We start from the raw sequence: 23,007 nt of genomic DNA on the forward strand, positions 1-23,007 counted from the left end.
CTCCTACGAGCAAATTAAGATGTGTCTCTGCTGCTGTACGAGCAGACAAAAGAGGAAGCAGCAGCTAGTTGACAGTAATAATAGCATTACACCCTCAGATGTGAATTAAACTCTGATCAACTCTTCAAATAAATCATTTATTTCCTTAATTATTGATGAGAGTAAACTTTTAATCTCGTAGCTCAATAAATCATCGCTCTTATCATAACTTCAAAGCACAATAGGCTAGTCTACCATTATTAGTCTGGACTAGTACTTAACACAGAGCTTTGACCTTGGAGTTTACAAAGGTTTACAAAGGTGACATCTGACAGTGCCCGTGAAGGTTGACCACCTGCGCACACTGTTTACATACCAAAGGGGTCAAAAGTTGTTGTAGAAGGTCAAAAGATTATGTAACTGTGCTGCCCAGTCTGACTACAATAACCTGATTTGAAGTCTCTCATTACACGTGCAGAACAAAACTGTGCATTTCAGGGACAAGCTGACCTTTACTATAATGTTATAAACACATATTTTAAGAATTTTGTATTTCTCATACAACCCAAGATATTGTATCCAGTTTACAGACATTTTTCATTTCATTTTTCATATCTAACTTTTGTCATTACAGGCCCTCCTTTTCTCAAATGAAAGTACTTCAGAGGTGACCTGCAGTATGTCTCCTCTGCTGGCTCACCACCAAGCCCGTCATGTGACTGCACTGCACACTTCCCAATCCCTCTCCCAGTATGGTAACCTTCCCCTGCTAAAATTAGAGGGCCCTCTGCTGAAGCTTTTTGGAATGTGACTATCCCGTACTCGTGCTGCAGATGACAGGGGATCTCAATAAATCTCTTCTCAGTTTTAATGTTTACTTGAATTTACTCCTGCTCCACCAGAGGAAGTATCTGGGCTTTTCTGAATAATAAAACTAATCATGTGAGATTATGCTTTTTTTTGTTTCAAAAAATGAAATATATATATATATAAATATTGCTCTGGGCAAATATCTTTATCGGTTTGCCGTTTCTGATCCGAATGCACAATATATATGTAGAACTTCTTCTGCATAGTAACACACTTACATTTGTTTATCTGCTAAATCTATAAACATTTTCATCAAATCTCAATAAACAATACATATATATCACATTATATTGTTGCAGCTTGTGCATCTCTGTATTGTCTGGATTTTTAACAAATTAAATAGCTTCTTCATATGTGTAATCCACTTTCGCAAATGTAGCTGAACTGTTTTGCTCAGTTTAGTTGTGAATATTTTTATTTTGTACATGTTATTTGCATGTAAACCCATTATATACTCATTCTTTAGATCTGCTCATGTGAGGTTGATCACATTTAACACACAGTCATAGTCTTCTAAGTTGATTTCTGACACATAGATCTATGGCATTACGATTACTATTAATATTTATATTGCTGTATTTTTAACTGTGTTGAATTATGGTGGGTTTTTTTCTGTATCAGTATGATGCATTAATATTATGCAAAATGGCATCAAAAAAGCTAAAGCTGGCTAAAATAAAACACTAAATGAGGGTTGTGTCCTTAAAGGATTATTTCTTCATCTAACCCTTACCCATATTTAGGACTATTTTTAATATTAGTTTGCTTTCACCCTACACAATAAGTAACAGCGGGTAAAATAAGTATTGAACACATCACCATTTTTCTCAGTAAATATATTTCTAAAGGTGCTATTGACATGAAATTTTCACCAGATGTCGGCAACAACCCAAGTAATCCATACATACAAAGAAAACCAAACAAGTTTTACCCGCTGTATATGTCTGCATTGTAATAGGTCATATTGACCTACAGCAGGTTATCTATGATACTGACAATTAAATACACTTTGTACATTTTGTGGGCAATCTAAAATTGGCTGATGAATTATAATAGTCTTGCAAACAATTGAGTACAACACATTCAAGTCACATGGGACATGTGTTGGCAAGCTTTTTAAGGGGATTTCATCAGTGATTTTACATTTCAAGTTCACGTCTATGGGGAGTTTCTTAAGTACATAGGAAATGTCATCAGGTGTCATCATCTAAGAGTAGAACGTAGGACATGTCATCTACTGTTGCCTCAATGGCAATGACAAGGCTATTTTTTTTATTTTTTTTTATCTTGTCAGCCCCGCAACTTTATGTAAGTGGAATTCTGGTCACTTAAGTGCACAATATTAATTGCACACATCTTACTGTGTGTGGGACAGTAAAAAGTCTTCAATCATATTGGGAGAATCAATGTGTCGTCCCATCTCTGTATATTGTATTCGTATTAGTTTGTTGCACTTGTTGTATTCGTATTAGTTTGTTGCACTTATTGTATTCGTATTATTTTGCCTCTGCACTGTACTTTTGCTCTGGTTTATGCTCTTAGATGCTTGTTTAAGAAAGGAGATGCACTTATGACTTCTGGTGACTAGTAGTTCTCTTGAATACCTATGTTGAATACACTTATCGTAAGTCGCTTTGGATAAAAGCGTCTGCTAAATGACTGTAATGTATTTACAGTCAATGTAATGGGTCTTGGGTTTGTTAGGGACGAAATCAGTGACCTAGATTTGAAGTATTAATTGCACACATCTTACGGTGTGTGGGACAGTAAAAATGTCTTCAATCATACTGGGAGAATCAATGTGTCTTCACATCTCATCCACCATAACAGAGTGTGGGTCTTGGGCTTGTTAGGGACGAAATCAGTGACCTATATTGAAAGTACTTAACAGTGATGGCAGATTGTGACCTTCTGCTGAGGTCAGGGGAAGGTCAGAGTTCACCCTGCTCTGTACTGTTGTCTAGACGGGGGAGAAGCTGCACAGTTTAACAGATATTCTATTCTCGGTCCCTCCTCCTCTGTGTGTGTGAGTGTCTCTGTGTGTGTGTGTCTGTGTGTGTGAGTGTGTCTCTGTGTGTGTGTGTGTCTGTGTGTGTGTCTCTGTGTGTGTGTGAGTGTGTGTCTCTGTGAGTGTGTGTCTCTGTGAGTGTGTGAGTGTGTGTGTCTCTGTGTGTGTGTGTGTGTGACTCTGTGTGTGTGTGTGAGTGTGTGTGTGAGTGTCTCTGTGTGTGTGTGTGTCTCTGTGAGTGTGTGTGTGTGTCTGTGTGTGTGTGAGTGTGTGTGTCTCTGTGTGTGTGTGACTCTGTGTGTGAGTGTGTGTGTGTCTCTGTGTGTCTCTGTGTGAGTGTGTGTGTGAGTGTGTGTCTCTGTGTGAGTGAGTGTGTGTGTCTGTGTGTGTGTGTGTGTGTCTCTGTGTGTGTGTGTGTCTCTGTGAGTGTATGTGTGTGTGTGTCTCTGTGAGTGTGTGTGTGTGTGTGTGTGTGTGTGTGTGTCTCTGTGTGTGTGAGTGTGTGTGTGAGTGTGTGTGTGTGTGTGTGTGTGTGTCTCTGTGTGTGTGTGTCTCTGTGTGTGTATGTCTGTGTGTGTGTGTGTCTCTGTGTGTGTGTGTGTGTGTGTCTGTGTGTGTGTGTGTGTGTGTGTGTGTGTGTGTGTGTGTGTCTGTGTGTGTGTGTGTCGCTCTGACGTAGCAACCAGCGTGTCCCGCCGGTGAGGTGGAGGAGGGCGGTGCTGCCTCTATATTGCAGGGAGACTCCTTCGCTTTGCCTCCTTCTCTGCTCCGAGTTTCGTCGAGTGACAACCTCAAAAGTGAACCAAAAGCCAGGGAAACATGGCTGGATATCTGAAAGTCCTCAGCTCTCTGTCGAGGTCTGCCGCCGCCTTCTCCAGAAACCCGGCGGTGCTTGCTTCAAACTGCCAGACGTTACAACAAAGAAACTGTGAGTGGAGAGAGAGAGAGACTCAGCATCTCTGTGTTAACGGTTGAGACGTTGCGTTTTGAATGTAGCTACCGTAACGTTGGCAACGAAATCAGTCCCAGCCGTTAGGTTCGGTAGCTACGCAGCTAAACGGGCGGTTGGTTTGTTCGACGCACTAACGGCTGTGTGTTCTAAACGCTCCCCGTCGTCGTCATTGTTTTGTTCACCGTCTTTTGTCTTCCACCGCCAAAGTTTAAGGAAGATATGTTGTCAAATAAATAAATAAATGAATGAATGAACAATAGAAGAGATAAAAAAGCATCAGTTACAGTCCCGTAAAAATACGTAAATCAAGGAGAACAAACTGGCAGATGAATAAAAATGAATCTTCCGGTTTTTTGTTGTTGTTTTTTTTAGCTGTGCGGACATTTTATTGCTTGTCAGACATACTCGCTGTCAGTCAAATGTAAAGGTTAAACAGTTAAAGTTAAACTGGTGACTTTAGTGCGACACTTGAGTTGTGAAAACTTTGTTACCAAGGTCAGCCGCCGCATACGAGGCTCCGCTATAGACAGCAATGGCCGCCGCGGCTCACTGTGTCCTACACACTGTTTCCATCAGGGTTCAGCTGTTCACCACCACTGTTACTTCCATGACGTTGATACATTTTACTTGTTTAATGTATCTCCTTAACGGGAGAGCAAGCAACAGTTTTATTTGTATTTGTTTTTGGGAGGGGTGTTGGTGTCTTGGTGTCTGTGATCTGGAGCAAGATTCCAGATTAATCACGTGGGTTCTGCAGAAATCCCAAATTTCATACTTTTTTTTTTTTTTTTTTTTTTTTTTTTTTGTCTCCTTAAAACAAAAAACTAGCTCCTCCAGGTGTTTACAAAGCAGGGTCAGGTGAAGGGTAATCTGGCTCTGGAGTTTAGTGACATTGACATTTTAGTTTTGTAGTCACTGACAGAGGTAAAGTAACAAACCAGTATAAAACAAGTACAAGTGAAAGTAACACCAGTATAAAACAAGTACAAGTAACACCAGTATAAAACAAGTACAAGTGAAAGTAACACCAGTATAAAACAAGTACAAGTGAAAGTACCGCATACTACCTCTACACTTAAACCATTAACTCTTATAGATATCTGTATAGGGGTGCAATCTGTTAACATGCACATGTGGCAGCATTTTTTTTTTTTTTTTTGCATTTTCTTTTGTGTTTTTGATATAGTAGTCCATTAAGGATTCTGCAGAAATCCCAAATTTCATACATTTTTTTTTTTTTTTTTTTTTGTATCCAAAAAAAGAGATACATGTCTCCTTAAAACAAAAAACTAGCTCCTCCAGGTGTTTACAAAGCAGGGTCAGGTGAAGGGTAATCTGGCTCTGGAGTTTAGTGACATTGACATTTTAGTTTTGTAGTCACTGACAGAGGTAAAGTAATAAACCAGTATAAAACAAGTACAAGTAACACCAGTATAAAACAAGTACAAGTTAAAGTAACACCAGTATAAAACAAGTACAAGTAACACCAGTATAAAACAAGTACAAGTGAAAGTAACACCAGTATAAAAAAACAAGTGAAAGTAACACCAGTATAAAACAAACCGCATACTACCTCTACACTTAAACCATTAACTCTTATAGATATCTGTATAGGGGTGCAATCTGTTAACATGCACATGTGGCAGCATTTTTTTTTTTTGCATTTTCTTTTGTGTTTTTGATATAGTAGTCCATTAAGGATTTGAATCACTGTGCCAAAAGTATGATGGAGAGTGACACTGCTTTTTTCCAGTGCTTTTTTTTATTTTTTATTGCAGTCACAAGTTGCATTGTTTTTGCTGACAGACGTTTAGTGTAATTACATGCCCTTTAACTTTCACAGTGCTCATAAAATTGGACACCATGCTGTTTCTGACTGGCTGTGGATTTTAACAAGAGAAGGTGTAATGTTAGTTTGTCGCCTTTGAAACCGTGCATTTTAGCTTCTTTTTTGTTTTGTCAAAGTTAATAAGAGTTCATTAACTGACCTTCTCACACACGTCTAGCCTGTTTACCTGCTAAATGTCTTTTCTTGGTATAGGATTAAAGTGAACGGGTTCACCAGAGAAGCTAAATAGACGAAGGTTATTGAAGTCAACCTGTCGAGGCACGTTGTTTTAGACAGTCTTTGGCTGCTTGCCCTTAATGTATATTGCACATAGTTTAGATCTTTTTGTCCAAACACACAGTTGAGTTCTCACATGAGTTGTAAACACTGCTGCTGAGTGCTACAGAGTCTTTGAAACTGCTTAATACTCAAAGTTGGCACTGATTGCTAGGTCAGATTGTTGGTATTGTTAACGTATGCTTTCATCAGATATTTTCTGGTTTAAAAATCAATTATTATATATTTTTTCTATCAAACTCTTTGACATGGGATTGACCATCAGTGTTTTCACAAAATATTTACACAAAAATATTTTTTTATAAATAATAATCAGTAATTTGACTGTAATGACTAAGTGGGTAAAGGCAAATAATGCAACAGCTAGAACAGTCTGGTAAGTTCAGAAAATGACATCACTTTATTATCAGGCAGTCTATCAGGAGAAAACATGACTGCGTTCGTCTTAATCTACCGGTAGAGAAAAAAGAAACCGTGCAGGCTTATCTCCGATGTATGTAAGAATGATGTGGCAAGGAAGCGCACATTACTTTTATTTAGCCCACCCTTCAGCGTCCGGTTTGTGATGCATTCAGAAGTTACATAACCTACTCAGCTCCCTCCCCCTGCACTGTGATAGTAGAGGCTATATTACAGATTTAGGTTGGACGAGTCAGAAATTATGCCAGTAACAGTAGCTGCACCCATGATGCACTGCGGCAGAAACTGTACTGTTCCAATAGCAGATGTCGAAAGACAAAGTCTATTATTAAAGTCCCAATTCCAGTTCACCTTCTCTGCTTCTTGATCCTTATACATAACTTAATATTTCCACTGCCAGCCTATTTCATGAACGGTACATGAGTGTATGAGTGATAGCAGTTTGGATAAGCTGATTTCTATTTAAGTATTTTCCATGTTCAATAGATGTTCGTGGGGTATACAGCCGCAGCTAATGATTATTTACATTATTGATAATCATTTTCTTGGTTTATACGATGGTGAGAAATGCGCATCAACATTTTGTAAAGACCAAACTTAGAATATTTAACAAACTGCTTGTTTGTGCAGCCAATGGTACAAAAACCCCAAATATTCAATTTATCAAATCCCACAAGGAAAAGAAACCTATCCTTACAATTGCTAATATACAACTATGGAATATTTGGCATTGTTTCAAATATAGATATAGTTGGCTGTCGATTGAACTAATCAATTGCTCAAGGAACCGTTTCAGCTTTAATGATCTCTATGATTAAAACTTCTTGTCAACATGAAATAAGGGACACAACAACGCACCAGAGCCAGTAACGCTGAACTAATGCTTTTGTTAGTTCTTCCTGCTTTTGAGTAACTTAATTGTAACATAGAGGTTAGAACTGTCCTTTCAATGAGGTTATTTTCAGGTCTTCATGGTCACCATGTATCTGTGGTCGGCAGGGCTCATGTATCATGTTTTGACAGGTGTTACCGTGGCTTCATAATCCCAACTAGGTCAAATGTCTCCACAAACCCAAGTGGATGTTTGATATTTAATTAAATTTAACAAAAGGAAAAGTTAGTTGTGTAACTATTCCACCAGGCTCCTTGTGTTTACTTGCATTGTTCTGTGAAGGCTTTGAGAAGCAGTGGGGGAGCATTCACTTGGCTGGAAAATCTAATGGTCACTTGATCCTCTGCACCGCCCCCTGCACTTTTCTATTCACTCAAATGGTCCTGCTGGCAGGACTCTCACACACTGAGCCGATTGAGAGTAGATATGATTAGAGATACTAATCTAAGATGATCCGACAAACTGGAAAGCGAAGAAGTTAAGAGACCACTCCCTCAAAAGTCATTGTTTGCAATGAGAATTAAAACACTTTAGCTTATTGAAGTTCACTGTTTTGAAAAAAAACAAACTTTTAAAAAGTAGCCATGTTTTCAAACTTGAAGTAAGTTTTGCGATATTTCATTCAGGATCCAATTTTTTTTGTTTGTTTCCTTTTTAATGTTAAAGAAACTGTGCACCGTATTTAAAAGAGTTAAATCTTTTTCCCGATTTGTTTGTATCACATTCACGCTGCAATGTATTGCTGACAGATTCACCCACTGATTGACTGACTATTGAAGTAATGTGTCAAGAAACGTGCAAGGATGAGTACCTCTTGCTGTAAAACATGCATGTTAACAATGCAAGTTTAAAAAAATACATATTTTACTCAAATTGCACGGGTTTTACGAAGAAAGAAATGCATTCAACACGTTTCACAAATTCACAAGCATTTTGGTAAGAAACAGAGAATGCCAACATATGTGTTGTACTTTGATTTTATTCTATATACCTGTTCCGTTTTTTTCAAATTCACAGCTTAATAATTGAATAATAATAATAATAGTTTGCCTAAAAATTTCTTTATAAAAGTAAGCCCTCACATTTGAGAAGCAAATGTTTAATGCATTTTTTTGTAGGGATGCACTGATCCAAGTTTATGTCTAAATACCGATATCTAGGAAGTGGCCATTAAGAGTTTCGACGCTTATTCCTGAGGCACAGATTTTATCTGGCAAATGTAAAGTAAACAGGATGCAGAAATCATTGGTGCCTGTTCTCTACAGATAGATCTCTCTCTTTTTTTCCCAGTTACTAGTTTTCCTGTGTTTATGATTGTTACTCAGCAGTTTTTGACCTTTTTTTGAAAATAAAAAAAGCATTTTCTTGTGAATGAAAAGCTGCATTTGCTCAAACCCGTGTGTGTGTGTGTGTGTGTGTGTGATTGACAGATGCCGACAAACGCATCAAAGTGGCCCAGCCGGTGGTGGAGATGGACGGAGATGAGATGACCAGGATCATCTGGGAGTTCATCAAAGAGAAGGTGATTAAGTGGCGTCAAGAGGTGGAAGGGTAAACACACCGACACTGGTGTGAGTCTCAGAGGACAACCTGCCCACGCTGTCTGACTCGCCTATTTTTATATTTCAGACTGACACGTGGATGGGGGTGGAGGGGTGGGGTGGTGGTTTGTGGAAGATTGTATGTATGATGTGGGGGGAGGAGCCTCGGTGAGGTTTCATTCAGTCGCTGGCTGTCTGCCTTCAGAGTGAGCAGATGGTGTGTTGGCTCAGGAAGGAAACGTGAAGAAGTGTTTTCCAACAGTCGATGTGTAATTCATAAATTGTACTGTCATGCAAATACTTTTAAAGATACATTGTTCACATATTTAGCACATTTCTGGATTTTTATACATTTACTCGTACGTCTCACTTTAAACTAATTAGGTTTAAAATCATTTGATTTAGTCTCTCAGAAAACTGGACTGAATAAAGGTTTCTAGGCTGAAAGACGGTGTAGATGTTGTAAGTTTGTATGTTTTTTGTTGTATTTTTTAGCTCATCCTGACCAATGTTGATGTTGAGCTGAAGTATTATGACCTGGGTCTACCGTACCGTGACCAGACCGATGACCAGGTCACCATCGACTCTGCCATAGCTACTATGAAGTACAATGTGGCGGTTAAGTGTGCCACCATCACACCCGACGAAGAAAGAGTAGTAGGTCTGTAACAAGTATTTAATTGCCTACATACATTTCTAGTTTCAGAGCAGTTTAGTGTAGACTTTTACCTATCACATCGCAGCCTTAATTATTTTGCCTACACTTTGTTATCGCTGATTTTTACAAGTGCTATATAATAAACATTATAATTATTGAGGAACACTGATTTAAGTCAACAAACTTTTTATAAGAAGACGTTTCTATGCCAAACGTTACTCTAATAAACATTATTGCCTTTTTTACTGTTGAACTCCAGGTACAAGATTGTCCTGATCTGAGAGCACCGCTCAGGCCTTATATTCCTTGTGAGGCGCCTGAAGCTTGTTTAACCGCCTCCTTAATCCTGTCATTAAAAAGTCATTTTCTATTTTTCCATTCAGAGTTCAGCCTGAAGAAGATGTGGAAGAGCCCCAACGGTACCATCAGAAACATCCTCGGCGGCACCGTCTTCCGTGAGCCAATCATCTGCAAGAACATTCCCAGACTTGTTCCAGGCTGGACGCAGCCAATCACCATCGGCAGGCACGCCTTCGGAGATCAGGTGAGTCTCCTCTTAATGCTGACGACAGTGTAGCAATTCAGTTTACAGTTATATTTATTTTGCCTCTTGAGCCCAAAGTAACAAACGAGGGGCGCATTTATTATTTTGTGCAAAGGATCAACACTGAAAGAGTACATCTGCACAATAGCTGAAAATGCTGTATGCAAAAGAAATCTGACTTAGAAAAACGTGCATATGCCTGCCAGTGCAAGAATTCCTTTTTTAGAAATCCCAAATCAACATGGAACTGCACGCATGTGGATGAGTCGCATATTCTGCACATTCAGTTATAAGTGGTCAATGCAAAGCACCTCATGAATGTTTATGCCTAGAATTGAGTCGGCTGATTAAAGTTATTTACGATGAATCACGAGACGATACTAACAAGTACTGAGAGGAAATCACAGAATATGATTTTTGTTTTGACACCGAAATCAAGGTGCTTGTTGTTGAGGTGATCCCTGAACACTCATTTCCTCCGAACCCCTCCATTCATGTAGTCCTCTAGCAGTGACGGTGCATCCGTAATGCAGCATTACGAGTGTCACCACAAAATGTAATTTCACAGTTATCAGTCTGATTGCTTCCAAACCGCATCTGTTCCTATCGAATTAACCATGAATGAATGAATAAACTGCTGCGATTTTACACACAAAAACTCTATGAAAACTAAAATTGTACTTGATATCAGATCTTTATATTAAATATGAACAGAATTACAAGATATTATTGAAACTATTGATGTCTGTTCTGCAATTCTTTATTGCTAATTGATTGAATATTTTCCATTTAATTTTTTTTTTTATAATTTAAAGGTGCTCATGAACTGTCATGGCTCACTGTAAAAAAGCACAAATATCACTGCTGGGTTGATTGTATATGATGAAGCGGATCTATAAGTAATGTGTGATATGAAGTGGAAATAAATCATAATGATTCCTCTCACATTTAATTTCTACAATCTGGTTTCAATTTAGCCCCCACCCCCCTCCCTGTCTGTCTCCATGATACGCATGGCTGAGAGCTTCTGTTGACGTTCTCCCTTAAAGTTTGTTTTTATAGATCACAACTGTATTGTGGGAGCTGACGTTAGCCTCTTTCAGGCACCGTTTTGTGCGTATGTAACGGTTATAAATGAGCTCCAGGGCAATTTCAATTTTTCTATAGAAATGTTAATAAAATGCACTGTTTGTTCTACAGTACAGAGCAACCGACTTTGTTGTGGACCAGCCCGGAAAATTCAAGATGATCTTCTCACCTGCTGATGGTAGCGCAGGCAAGGAGTGGGAGGTCTACGACTTTCCTGCTGGTGGTTGTGGAATGGGCATGTACAACACCGACGAGGTGAGTGTGTGTGATTAAGGGATAAGGCTGCCTTATTGTCAACAAATCCCATTAAAAAAAAAAACAATGTGCTGTTCCCTCTCTCAATACTTTTTAACTGGCCCATTGCGTCTGTGAAACTCAGACCCAAGCCAATTTGTTTCTGCTGAAGCTGTAAATCCTAAAACAAATGGGTCAGAAATAAATACTGATTTCCATGAAACAACTGGACCCATTTGAGCAGATGTTACACAAACGGGAGTAATTGGTGTATTTGTTCTGGGCTAATTTTTTATGTAGATTTGGTTTCTGGTGAATATGAATGGCAACAGGACATTGTATGAATGATCAACTCAAAATAAACTACAGTTACCAAGTTCACCATAATTAAGGAACATGGTCACCCGGGGTAACGGGCTCATTGATGTGTCTGTAATAGTTTTTGAACAGCAATGGAGATCTACGGCACAGAGGAACAAGAAATATCAGACTTTCGCTACACAGAAAATGCATCAATTAATCTTTGTTTTCGGTCTTTTTGATGGGATTTGTTGACGGTAAGAAATAGTGGTAAGTGTTTTACAAAAGTAATGAGGGAAGATTGTTTCCTAAAAGCCCCTCTCTGAATAAAATATAACAAATGGTTCTGCATACCTGAGTCAGATGCTTGTCAGATTGAAATGTTTTAGTTCAAAGCTTTTTTTTGGTGTTTTTTAAATATTATTTTGTCACTGAGAGGGATATAAAATATAATAAACTTGCTTAATTCTTGCCAGTAGTTCCAATTTATATTCAAAACTCTTTGAAGTGTTTCACGCTTAAAGAAAACTGCTGTTACATTCTTCTTAAGGCTTTTCTTTTTTTTTGAATTGACACAGAAGTCATTTCAGTAGACTGACCTCTTTTCAACCTGCTTCGCTACTGTTTTGTTTGCCTTCATCAGAACGGGTCTGTTTGATTTAACAACATCAGAGGTCAGAGTAGATGACTTTCAACTTGACAAGGGGAAGGTTGTTCGCCCCTGTTCTACTGATAAAATGCTGCAGCAGTGCTGAGCTGTTTGTATTTCCCCCCCAACAGTCTATCACAGGCTTTGCCCACAGCTGCTTCCAGTACGCTATTGGCAAGAAGTGGCCGCTGTACATGAGCACAAAGAACACCATTCTTAAAGCCTATGATGGCAGATTTAAAGACATCTTCCAGGATATCTTTGAAAAGTGAGTGTCATCTGTCTTTTTATTTTCATGCACAAATAAACACATTTCAGAGTTTTTATCAAATTACCTTTGTGCTCTACATCATTGCTAAAATAAAACACAAGACCAAAATATATTTTTTTTTATTTATGGTTTTATACAAAACTATTTAAATGAATAGAATTTGGTAAAACATTGTTAAAAAAGAACCAGAAGTAGCTTCAGTTAAATATGTTGTATGTACTTCCTACAGGAACTACAAGCCCGAGTTTGACAAACTGAAGATCTGGTATGAGCACAGGCTTATTGATGACATGGTCGCCCAAGTGCTCAAGTCTTCGGGAGCCTTTGTGTGGGCTTGCAAGAACTACGACGGAGATGTTCAGTCCGATATCCTCGCACAGGGTGAGATACTTGGACAGCAACACGACGACTGCTTCTTGGGAAATTTTGTTGTTGCAAAATACTGAAACTTATTAGCATTTGAGAGGCCTGACAGTTTTTTGATCAAAGGAGGGTTGCATTAAGGAAGGATTTGTGCATTTTGTGTTTTTAGGTTTTGGCTCTCTGGGATTGATGGCATCAGTTCTCATTTGCCCGGACGGCAAGACTATCGAGGCTGAAGCCGCCCACGGCACCGTGACCAGGCACTACCGCGAGCACCAGAAGGTTAATAACAATCTAATGGCTCTGTGTTGAAAAACATTTAAACTGAGCAATGAAACAGAATATGTGAAGCCTAAATATGGTCTTGCAAACTGACTGTAATCTGTGGGGTTATACTGCCATCATGTGGTGAGAATAAGAATTTGTCTTGGATGCCCAAACCTAGTAAATAAATTATGCTTTTCATTCTTGATTAGTAAAAACAACATTCTTGTTCTGTGAGGAAGTTAAAACTGTAACTTTATCCTCAATTCTACTCTCAGGGAAGGCCGACCAGCACCAACCCCATTGCCAGTATTTTTGCCTGGACTAGAGGCCTGGAGCATCGTGGCAAACTTGACGGCAACCCAGACCTTATCAAGTAAGAGATGTTGTTTTTTGTATGAAACATACTGACCCTTGGATGAAACATGCCTTTTCTAATGTAATGTAATGTAAATGTCTTTGTTTAATCTGCAGGTTCTCCCAGACTCTGGAGAGGGTGTGTGTGGAGACTGTTGAGAGCGGTACAATGACCAAGGACCTTGCAGGCTGCATCCACGGCCTGCCCAAGTAAGTTCATTTTGTGTTTTAGAGCTTATGTTAAAGGGTGTGGTCAGAGCTTAATCAACAACCCCATTAAATAAAATAAAAAAGTATTACTAAAGAAGACTCAATTAGATGTACCTAGTTTTTGCTTTTACTTTACTAGTTTTGTCTCTAGATCAGCCAGAGATCAGCCAGTGCTGTATATGTCCCACAGGGATCTTTGTCCACACCGGGTGTCAGGCAGCACATCCACGACAGCACACCTTTACTGTATCATGTTCGGCTTTAATGGTGTCAAAGTGATTCAAATATTTATGTCTGAACTATAACAACCCTAAAAAATGTCTTGGGGGTACTGCATGGTTACATAAACATAGAGGTGTAAGGAAGGGTTCAGCCCCAGAGGCAACTAAAAATAAGGAATGGAAATGTCCTTATCTGTGGGATTTCAGTCTAAAACATGAAGAATAAAAGCAGCTATTATTATTCCTGATTGCAAAGAGCATGCATGTATCAATAAGTCATTTAAGTATTTTTTTAAAGAAAAAAAACGCACAACATACCATTGTTCAAGTATCTCAGTTTTCTCTGTTTATATATATCATTTTAAATGTAATACCTTAAATCTGACAAAATAAGCTATCCTTCACAATTTTCAGATATTTTATCCACCAAACATTTTGAGAAAATAATCTGCAGATTCATCAATAATTCAAAAATACTTTGAAGCCCTAATTTGAAGTATGTATCCATTTAGTCCATGAATCTTTATGTTTTGGGACATTAAACCTATAATGGCATCCAAAAATGAATGTTTGGTGCTTTCACTGGCAGATTTCCTTTTTTTAACTTTGAATTCAAATCTTCCCTTTTGGTTAAACCATCATCATCAGTCTGAGACATTTACATAAAACAGAGTGTTATTTGCCCTGATTCTGACCTGCCTGCATGTTGTACGGGTTGGGAACTTGAAACCTCGGCCGAACAGGCCTCCATCTTGTTTTTAGCTGAGAGGAGTTTGAGCCAGTATGGTCTCCTGAAGACAAAAGGGTGTAAGGTTTGAGAAGTTTATCTCTCAAAGTAGTGTTTTCATTACTTGGTTTGTTACTAGGATATCTAAAAAAAAAGTAAACAATTTCAATGAAGTTGAAAAGATTTATTCGGTGTGAGAAAACAATACATTCCTCGGTCCAGATCAAAATGTGGCTCCAGGCGATTTTGAAGGATTGTCAATGTTGTGAAATATTTATTGAGTGCATTTTAAATGCTGATGAACAAACACACATTGCAGCATTGTCCATCTAGAGCCAGGTACAGATGAAACATTTTATTAAACCCTTACTTGTTGGCTGTGGAGGTATGTGAAGTTGTTTCTGAACATGATTGGCATATGCACTACATTAGCCGTTAGTTGCTTCGGCACATCTTGATTTATTTATTTTGTTCTTTCAAACACTTTTCATCCATGAGGTATTTCAGCTCACACATCTGCTAATGATTGCTTGTTATCTTTGTCACTAAAGACACTACTCTCAGCAAACTAGAGATGAGCATAAACACAGGAGGACGTAGCATCGAGTCATGCTGTGTTAAAAGTTGCTACTATCACTCAGCTTGCCCATTGTAATTAAGGTAATAGTAATGACATGGATAATGATGCTGTTATTAACTAGCAGCCTTGATGATAAAGATAAGAAGGGTTGCTGATTGTATGGCTGCAGTCTTCTCTTTTTTCCTCTAAAGTATGGTACTGAATTCTCTGATCTGTCTTGTCTTCTCAGTGTCAAGCTGAACGAGCACTACGTCAACACCACAGACTTCCTCGACGCCATCAAGACAAATCTGGATAAAGCCCTCGGCAAGTAAAAGACTTGAAAGAATATAGTTAGCCTGGAGATGGCAATGTCACTCATGTGTTTTTGTACCTCATTTTTAACTTAAAAGGTCAATAAATTCACTTGCGTTTTGTCTGAAGGAAAACAAAAGTACTGTAATAGGATTACTATGTAGTGTACAATTAGGTTGATATCAAATAGTTGAGAGCTGTGCTTCCACCTTTTGTCTCCTCAACTATGCGACCCACTATTTACAAGGTTTTATTTTTGTAATGTGAAGTACTGTGATAATAAGTCAATACTGTGTAATGCCTTGGGCAGGACTGAACCCTCTGTCAAACATGTTTGCCAATAAATCCTGTTAGACCCACTATTGGTAGTTTTTTGTTGTTGTTTCAAAGCAAGCAAAGGTCAGCCATTTTAAAGGTAAATAAATTTATTATTTTACAGTCTGGTACACAACATTGTACGTACATTTCTATCAACATTATCTCCACACTAATGTCTAATACAGAATTCCATTTAAGCTGAACATCTTCCCTGTTTGGAAATCATCACTTAAATTGTAATGGAATGAACACAGAAGCTTAAAAACTCACAAAATTGAGCGTTTTTTTTATTTTAAATGCGCTATATCAACATTGCAGATGTATACCTTGTTTTGCAGGTTACAAGTTTGAAAAGCTAAGCACTGGGAAAATGAATATATTGAGCATTTCCCAAATCATTTTCCACAAGGTCCGTGGCCCTGTCACATGTTGGGAGGTTGTCGTTCATCACTTGAGACCAGTGTACAGCATGATGGATGGCATGCTCTTGCAGACACACTGGGGCACTTAATATTTGTGTCTTGAGTTTTTTTGGGACACTTCTTGTTGAGATTCATCCATAAAAAAACAAAAAAAAAACAGAACTGCAATATGAATGCAGGGTTTGCATTGCTTTTAAAAAATGCTGCAGTCCTGTCTCGTGAAGGCCTGGATGGAGGGAAACGGTGAGATGTGTTGAAAGAGAAGCTGTGCTACAGTCTGTTCTCTGTGGTAATCTTTTGAGGAGATCTACAGATGGGTGGGAGGGGAACCTGAATGTAATTTCATGAGGTCTGCGATTGGACCCAAAGAAATCCAATGTCCCAGCTCAACACAACAGCAAGGAAGAGAGACTTACAGTCCCCGTAGCTGCAAGATTTGATCCAATTCTTTGGTAACGGGGCCCTACCATTAAAAAGGGTATTTTCATTAGCGTCTTGAAACATTCCACAGAAACAATTACATTCATAGACTAGAGATCAATACAGGGTGATGCTTGTTAATGCAAAACCTAAAAAGTAGACACAGTGGTCCTCAGTGCAACGCACTGATCCCAGTACCAGCCACCATACAAGAGGACTGATACATTCTGTACAATAATATACAATTAAACACAGATTGCAATCCATTTGCATTTAACTCATTTTGCAGACCTCAAATTTTATTTATCACAGAAGAAATCAAAGTTAATCATTTAACTTTTGTAACTCGATAGGCTTTGGCATGTGAAATGACTTGTTCCCTTCTTTAACCCTTCACATTAGTTTACCCCAGCAGACTGAGAGAGGCCGGGAGGGTCTGAATGAGTAAGTGCAGTTTAACATCACCATATGCTTTTAAGCTTGTAGCTAGAAAAAATGTGCTTTTTAAATTCGGCTCAGATGATGTTTCTGTTTTTAAACAACTGACAACATCTATGTATTTGTGTATATATATTTATTTATTTTACCTAAATGTTCCTGTTTTAGTACAGTCCACTTTTCTCAAATATAATATATTTATTCAGTAGATTTGCTGTGTTCTCGAGATGAAAAATATGTTATAAGGTAAAAGTATACTTTTTCCAAATTTCGTAGCATTACGAGTGATTCCAGTGCATATGAATGTGCAGTTCGCTGGGTTTTCTTCACACACTTGAAGAACAACCCAAGCACTGTGCTTTTAAAAGCAAAGAAAAACAAAACAATCCTGCTATCGTTAGTTCAAACTTATATTCAATTTTGGGTCATTTCAATAATTCATGCAGTACTGAATCGCCCTGTGCCCTTCCCATAGGTGCTGTAATACTCCATTTGAGATAGTTTAGCAATGTCTGGTGTGTTGTTGTTGTTAGCTCTGTTTTCTCGCTCGCTGAATTCAAAGCTCTCCTCTTCGTAGTCCTCCTGGCCTTCTGGGTCTGGCGGGGGTTCTGATGAAGGAAGCAAATAACACAAAAATCATCCCACTCTGTCCTCAACAACACTCCTTCCTAGAGACGCATTGGCCCTCTTCCTTCTTCCCCTGCCTCAGTATCAGCCTCTACTGATAGAGACAGGCATGTCTAATCCAGGCGCTGCTATATTTACTAAACACACAGGGAGGGAGTGACAGAAACATCAAAACACTTGGCCACGCGATTAAAGTACATGCTGAGTCAAAGTGCATTAGGGGCAGACTGAGTGACAATAATGTGACATGAAGCCACCCGAGCAGTCCCACAAGGAAGTTCACCACACATAACCCATCATGTCATCAAGGAGTTTCATCTATCTCAAAGCAGAGAGTGTTATTAATTGATGATCAATGAAGGTATTCACCATGTCCATCTATTGAGGTGTCCATGATGCCGTGTTTGACCTTCATGTGTCGGCTGAGGTTGCCCTTCAGGTTGAACTTGCTGGAGCAGTAAGGGCACTTGAAGGGCTTGCTGCCGGCGTGGAGGTGCATGTGGCCGAGGAGGTTGTACATTCTGTTAAATGACTTTCCGCACACCTGAGAGACAAAACAAAGGAGTGCGATAGTAAGTTCCGCGTTCTATCACAGTGGGACCCAGTGCTTTCCTTAAAGTACAACTCCACTCGCTTCACTCACCTTGCATTTGAAAGGCTTGACCGGCAGGTGGACAATCATGTGTGTTTTAAGGGTCTGCTTCTGGACGAATGTCTTGAAGCAGACGTGGCACTGGAACGGCCTCACACTGGCATGGATCAACATGTGTCTCTTCAGGTTGGCAGACAGGGTGAACTCTCTGGCGCAGACGTCACACTTGAATTCTTTCATACCCTGCAGAAACAAAGAGTGTTGGGGGCCAATTAATTCATTTGGCTTAATGTATGTTTTAAGGGGAAAATAAATAATGAGTCATAGAGAGAAAACGCAGAAGGAGCATTTGCATTCTGGCTTTTGATCCAACACATGTAGATTACATTAGCCCGCCTCCAAGTGTTGAAAGACTGAGTGGAAAAAGCCAAACAATGGAGAGATTAAACTTTATTTGTTTTGTTTTGTTTCAACATTTATTTGACTTTAATTTTAATATATAACAAAAGAAAAAGCCATGAAAAGATTTATTATTTCCCCCCCCCCTATAGAATAAAACAGATGATATAATGAAATGGAAAGAAAGACCAGGATGATTCATCAGACACAAAGGGAAGTAGCTCTGCAAATGACACACAACACAAAACACATGCAAGTGGGGGTTTGAGCCAAACAAAAAAAAACTCAAGGCCTTTGAAGGCTATGTTTACAAAGCAACTGGTTTCGGAGGAAAGGCTGTGGTGCGAATGTGCAATATACCCTCCAATTTTCCTATGAGGATTCATACAGACTCTGAAGGAGTCAAGCTTAAATACTTCCCTTAATCTCTTATGTTTATATCTTGATAATGACATTTAAAAATATAGAGTGAATATGTGCCTATTTTGGGTTTGGTTTTGAAAAACATAAACTGGTCGACAAAGGCATAACATTTGGGTTTCAGTAAATTAAGTGCGAGGGTGTGCGCTGCCAGTACCTTGTGAGTGAGAGCGTGTTGCCGGAGGTGGTGGATCTGGACAAACTCCATGCCGCACTCGGGGCAAACGTAGGGCCGCACGTTCTGATGCTTCATCAGGTGGTTCTGCAGCTGGCTGCGGTAAGCGAAGGACTTGTGGCACTCGGTGCACTGGTATGTGGTCGGGCCCTGGTGGCTGGCCAGGTGGCGCTTCAGGTGCGCGTAGGTCGGGAACTCAAGACCGCACTGGGTGCAGACGTGGCACTGACCGCTCTCGTGTTTGTTCTCGTGGGTCCTCAGCTCGCTGGGGTAGGCGAAGCCGCGGCCACAGAAGCGGCAGCTGTAGGGCTTGACGTCCGAATGCTGCAGCATGTGCCTCTTCAGGTGGCTGGTCTGCGTGAAGGCCTTCTCACAAACCGTGCACTTGTGAGGTCTGGTCCCCTGGTGGGTGAGCAGGTGAGTCTGGAGGTGGCTCGGCTGCTTGAAGAGCTTTCCACAGTGTACACATTCGTGGGGTTTAATTCCATTGTGGCCCAGAATATGAGTGACGAGGTTGTATTTGGATGTGTATGACTTTTCACACATGCGGCACTTCCAGCGTTTCAGACCTTCTCCCACGTCCACGCAGTAAGACTCGTCGATCTGTACGTTGATGTCCAGCCGGTCGATCTGCATTCGCCTGGCGAGGCCCTCTGGGTCCGACCACAACATGGCCTGGCCGTTCTCCCCATACTCTCCTGGCAGGGCCATATCAGTGGACTCGTAGGCCACCTCGTTGGACTCATAAAAGCGGCTTTCCAGAGGACTGCCGGTGTCCCCGCTGGTCTTGAGGTTTAGCGCCTCCTCCTCTTCTTCCTCCTCCACCACCAACTCCTCTTCCTTCCTCTCTCTTTCTTCGCCAGTGTTTTCTTCTTCTTCCTGTTCTGGCTTTCTGTCTGTTTGTGGCCTTGGTGTCTCTCTAACACATGAGGGACAGTCTCCGCAGACGTGCTCCTCTTTCAGAGATCCCTGTTGGGTGACTGAAACCTCGGTCTTGCCGGGACTTCGCCTGCTGTTCACGTGAATGCAGGAAGGAGGCGTATCAGACTCGAACCGTTCACCTTTAATCTGAGCCTGTGGACTCGCTACTTTGTGTGGGTGGCCTTCCTCACTCCTGGGCCTCTTGGTCCTCCCGCGGGGCCCGGGCCTTCTTCTCTCACTGCAGTGGGGCTGAGGCTCCGTCTCGGCAGCAGGCTCAGCCAGGTAGTCCCCATTGGCCCCTATTAGCTGATCTGCATACTCATACTCCATTGACTCAGGTGGAGGAGGGGGACACTCTCTGGGCTCCCCGGTGTAAAAGCCGTTAGGAGCAATGGTGGCCCCAAAGATTTCATTCTGGGAGATGAGGCCAAGAACGGCAGCCTGAGCCAGAGATAGCACCACCACGGGCTCCGTCTGCGTGCCCACATCCACCTGGCCCTCAGTCATCTTGGGGTAGGTCCGCACCAAGCGACTACTCTCCTCCTCCTGGAAGAAAGATACAAGTTTAAAAAAATGAACTTGAATAAATCCCACTCTCTGTGTGTTCTCTTTATTAATCCGTTGTTACAAACCCTGCGTTACACAATGTTTCCTCATATAACCTCATTTCCCCATAGTAGCCTCATGATATTGGTAACCTTCCTATGAGTACAACAAACAGGTTTTGTGTTGCCTGAATATTGAAATGATATGATTTAGTTTTTAAGACTCCAGACTATCAATAATAAGCAATAAGCAACACAATCTTCCCCTCGCAGGACTCCAGCAGAGGAATAAAGACAACATTTTCCCGGTTTACACTGTGAAAGCTGCGTTCTTACTATTCCTTTTTTCTTCGCTCTGAATCCACATAACATGCGATTGAGGAGATAAGTCAGATCTGTGTTAGCACCCCGTTTCCTTCCTTGACAGGCTTTAGAATAATAAAGAACACAACAAGGGATGCAGGTCCAGCCAGGAAGTTGACTTCCGTGGACTGTCCTCAGCACTTCCTGTGGGGTCCCGGGGCAGCCTGGCTGGCCAAAGTCGGCTCATCGCTGTTCCTCTCCGTCCCATTCATGAGGAGCAGAGCGCCTCGGCTCTACACTTGCCGTAGCCGACTTCATAATATCTGCCACACTGGGCTTCCTTAACAAGATGATATATGCCAGCAGGCAGTCTCATATCCATAGCAGACATTCGATTGGGCTTCGAGCTCATTCTGTATTCCAGACTGGTGCACAAGACTGGCTAACATAATTGTATGGTTTCGGAAGTGTTTCAGACCCACATGCACATGTTTACCCCGATGCCGTAAAAGCGGAACAGTGAAACTATGAGGAAGAAATTGTGTTACAAGCAAACTGGCTGTGGTAATCTGTGGTAAAGGAGAAGCGAGTACTGTAGGCCACTGGTTTCAGGTTATTTTCTCAGCATTGATCTGAGTGGTAGGAAAATGTATAGAGAGAAGCTCTCTGACCCTTACTTTCTGTTCAGAGTACACACTAGTCTTCACTCTGTACCATACGCACCCCAAGAGCTGCTTCATTTCTTGATACAATATTGAGAGAAAAGAAAAGAGTGGATGGAGAAAGGAAGAGGAGATAGACCAGGAATAAAGGTGTGTGTGTGTGTGTGTGTGTGTGTGTGTGTGTGTGTGTGTGTGTGTGTGTGTGTGTGTGTGTGTGTGTGTGTGTGTGTGTGTGTGTGTGTGTGTGTGTGTGTGTGTGTGTGTGTGTTGGGAGAGGGGAGTAGACCTGGATGCCCTGATAACCACGTCATTTATAATTACTGCTTTTAAAGTAGTCAGACAGAGACAGACTGTGTGTTTGTGAGAAAGAAAAGGAAAGAGACTGGGTGTGTATTTGAAAGTGTGTGTGTGTGTGTGTGTGTGTGTGTGTGTGTGTGTGTGTGTGTTTGAGAGAGAGAAAAGAGAGGGAGGGAGGTATGGAGAGAAGGAGAAAGAGCTGTGGGCGGGGGAGGGAGTGGAGGGAGGGAGACAGAGAGAGAAATGAGATGGAGGGGCTGAAAGATAAAGAAAGAGGGGAGGAGAGGGAGGGGAGGGAAGGGGAAGGAGAGATTGAGTGAGCATGTGAGAGGAGGGAAGAGAGAAAGGAAAAGGAGAGGGAGGGGGTGTGCGAGGGGGGGCGGCGGAGAGAGACAGAAAGACAGAGTGAGTGAGTGAGTGAGTGAGAGAGAGAGAGAGAGAGGGGAAGGAGTGAGGGAGGGAAGGAAGGAGGGGGGGGAGCTGGAGAAAGAAGAAAAAGCACAGCAAAATGAAAGGCTGACAAAATGAAAGAGAAAAAGACAAATGACAAGGAGAAAGAGGAGGCAGGGCAGTAATTGCAAGAGTACGTACTTTCACATTTAAAGTTGCATCTGAGAGACACCTAAGGACAAACAATTAGAGCAGCGGCGGAAAAACGTGCGGCAGAGGTAGAAACACAACTCTTATCTTTTTGTATGAAGAGATATTCTCACTGCGGTACTCATGTGAATGTGAAAAGTAATCTCACTTCCCCTCACATACAGAGACAAGAGTGTAAATACCTCACTAACAAACTGCCAAACAAGTAACCACCCTTCCTCCTAACCCCTCAGTAGCAACACATCTCGCTCCATCTTTAGGTTACAAACTCACCACATTGTTCCTGGAGTGATGTTTGAGGTGTTTCAGGGATCTCATCC

The 23,007-nt window shown here is 40.7% G+C and overlaps 3 protein-coding genes across 4 annotated transcripts in view; 1 reads left to right on the forward strand and 2 right to left on the reverse strand.

Annotated features, from left to right (window-relative positions):
* The window catches only part of LOC129107893 (pro-cathepsin H-like), a 243,842-nt gene that overhangs the window by 77,654 nt on the left and 143,181 nt on the right, over positions 1 to 23,007 (reverse strand). The gene's annotated exons all lie outside the window — the stretch shown is intronic.
* On the forward strand, positions 3,558 to 15,908 carry idh2 (isocitrate dehydrogenase (NADP(+)) 2). Its single transcript, XM_054619493.1, has 11 exons — positions 3,558 to 3,785; positions 8,677 to 8,768; positions 9,283 to 9,448; positions 9,829 to 9,989; positions 11,190 to 11,333; positions 12,393 to 12,529; positions 12,762 to 12,913; positions 13,065 to 13,177; positions 13,438 to 13,535; positions 13,634 to 13,726; positions 15,484 to 15,908. The coding sequence occupies exons 1-11, from the start codon at positions 3,677 to 3,679 to the stop codon at positions 15,566 to 15,568; spliced, it is 1,350 nt and encodes a 449-aa protein (XP_054475468.1). The 5' UTR covers positions 3,558 to 3,676; the 3' UTR covers positions 15,569 to 15,908.
* znf710a (zinc finger protein 710a) lies at positions 15,991 to 23,004 on the reverse strand. The gene is made up of 5 exons (XM_054619490.1): positions 22,961 to 23,004; positions 19,342 to 20,826; positions 18,417 to 18,608; positions 18,143 to 18,317; positions 15,991 to 17,754 (listed from the first exon to the last, which is right to left on the reverse strand). Exons 2-5 carry the CDS (start codon positions 20,785 to 20,787, stop codon positions 17,585 to 17,587), a joined length of 1,983 nt encoding a protein of 660 aa, XP_054475465.1. The 5' UTR covers positions 20,788 to 20,826; positions 22,961 to 23,004; the 3' UTR covers positions 15,991 to 17,584.

Source organism: Anoplopoma fimbria, chromosome 19 (assembly GCF_027596085.1).
Source record: "Anoplopoma fimbria isolate UVic2021 breed Golden Eagle Sablefish chromosome 19, Afim_UVic_2022, whole genome shotgun sequence".
NCBI classification, from domain to species: Eukaryota; Metazoa; Chordata; class Actinopteri; order Perciformes; family Anoplopomatidae; genus Anoplopoma; species Anoplopoma fimbria.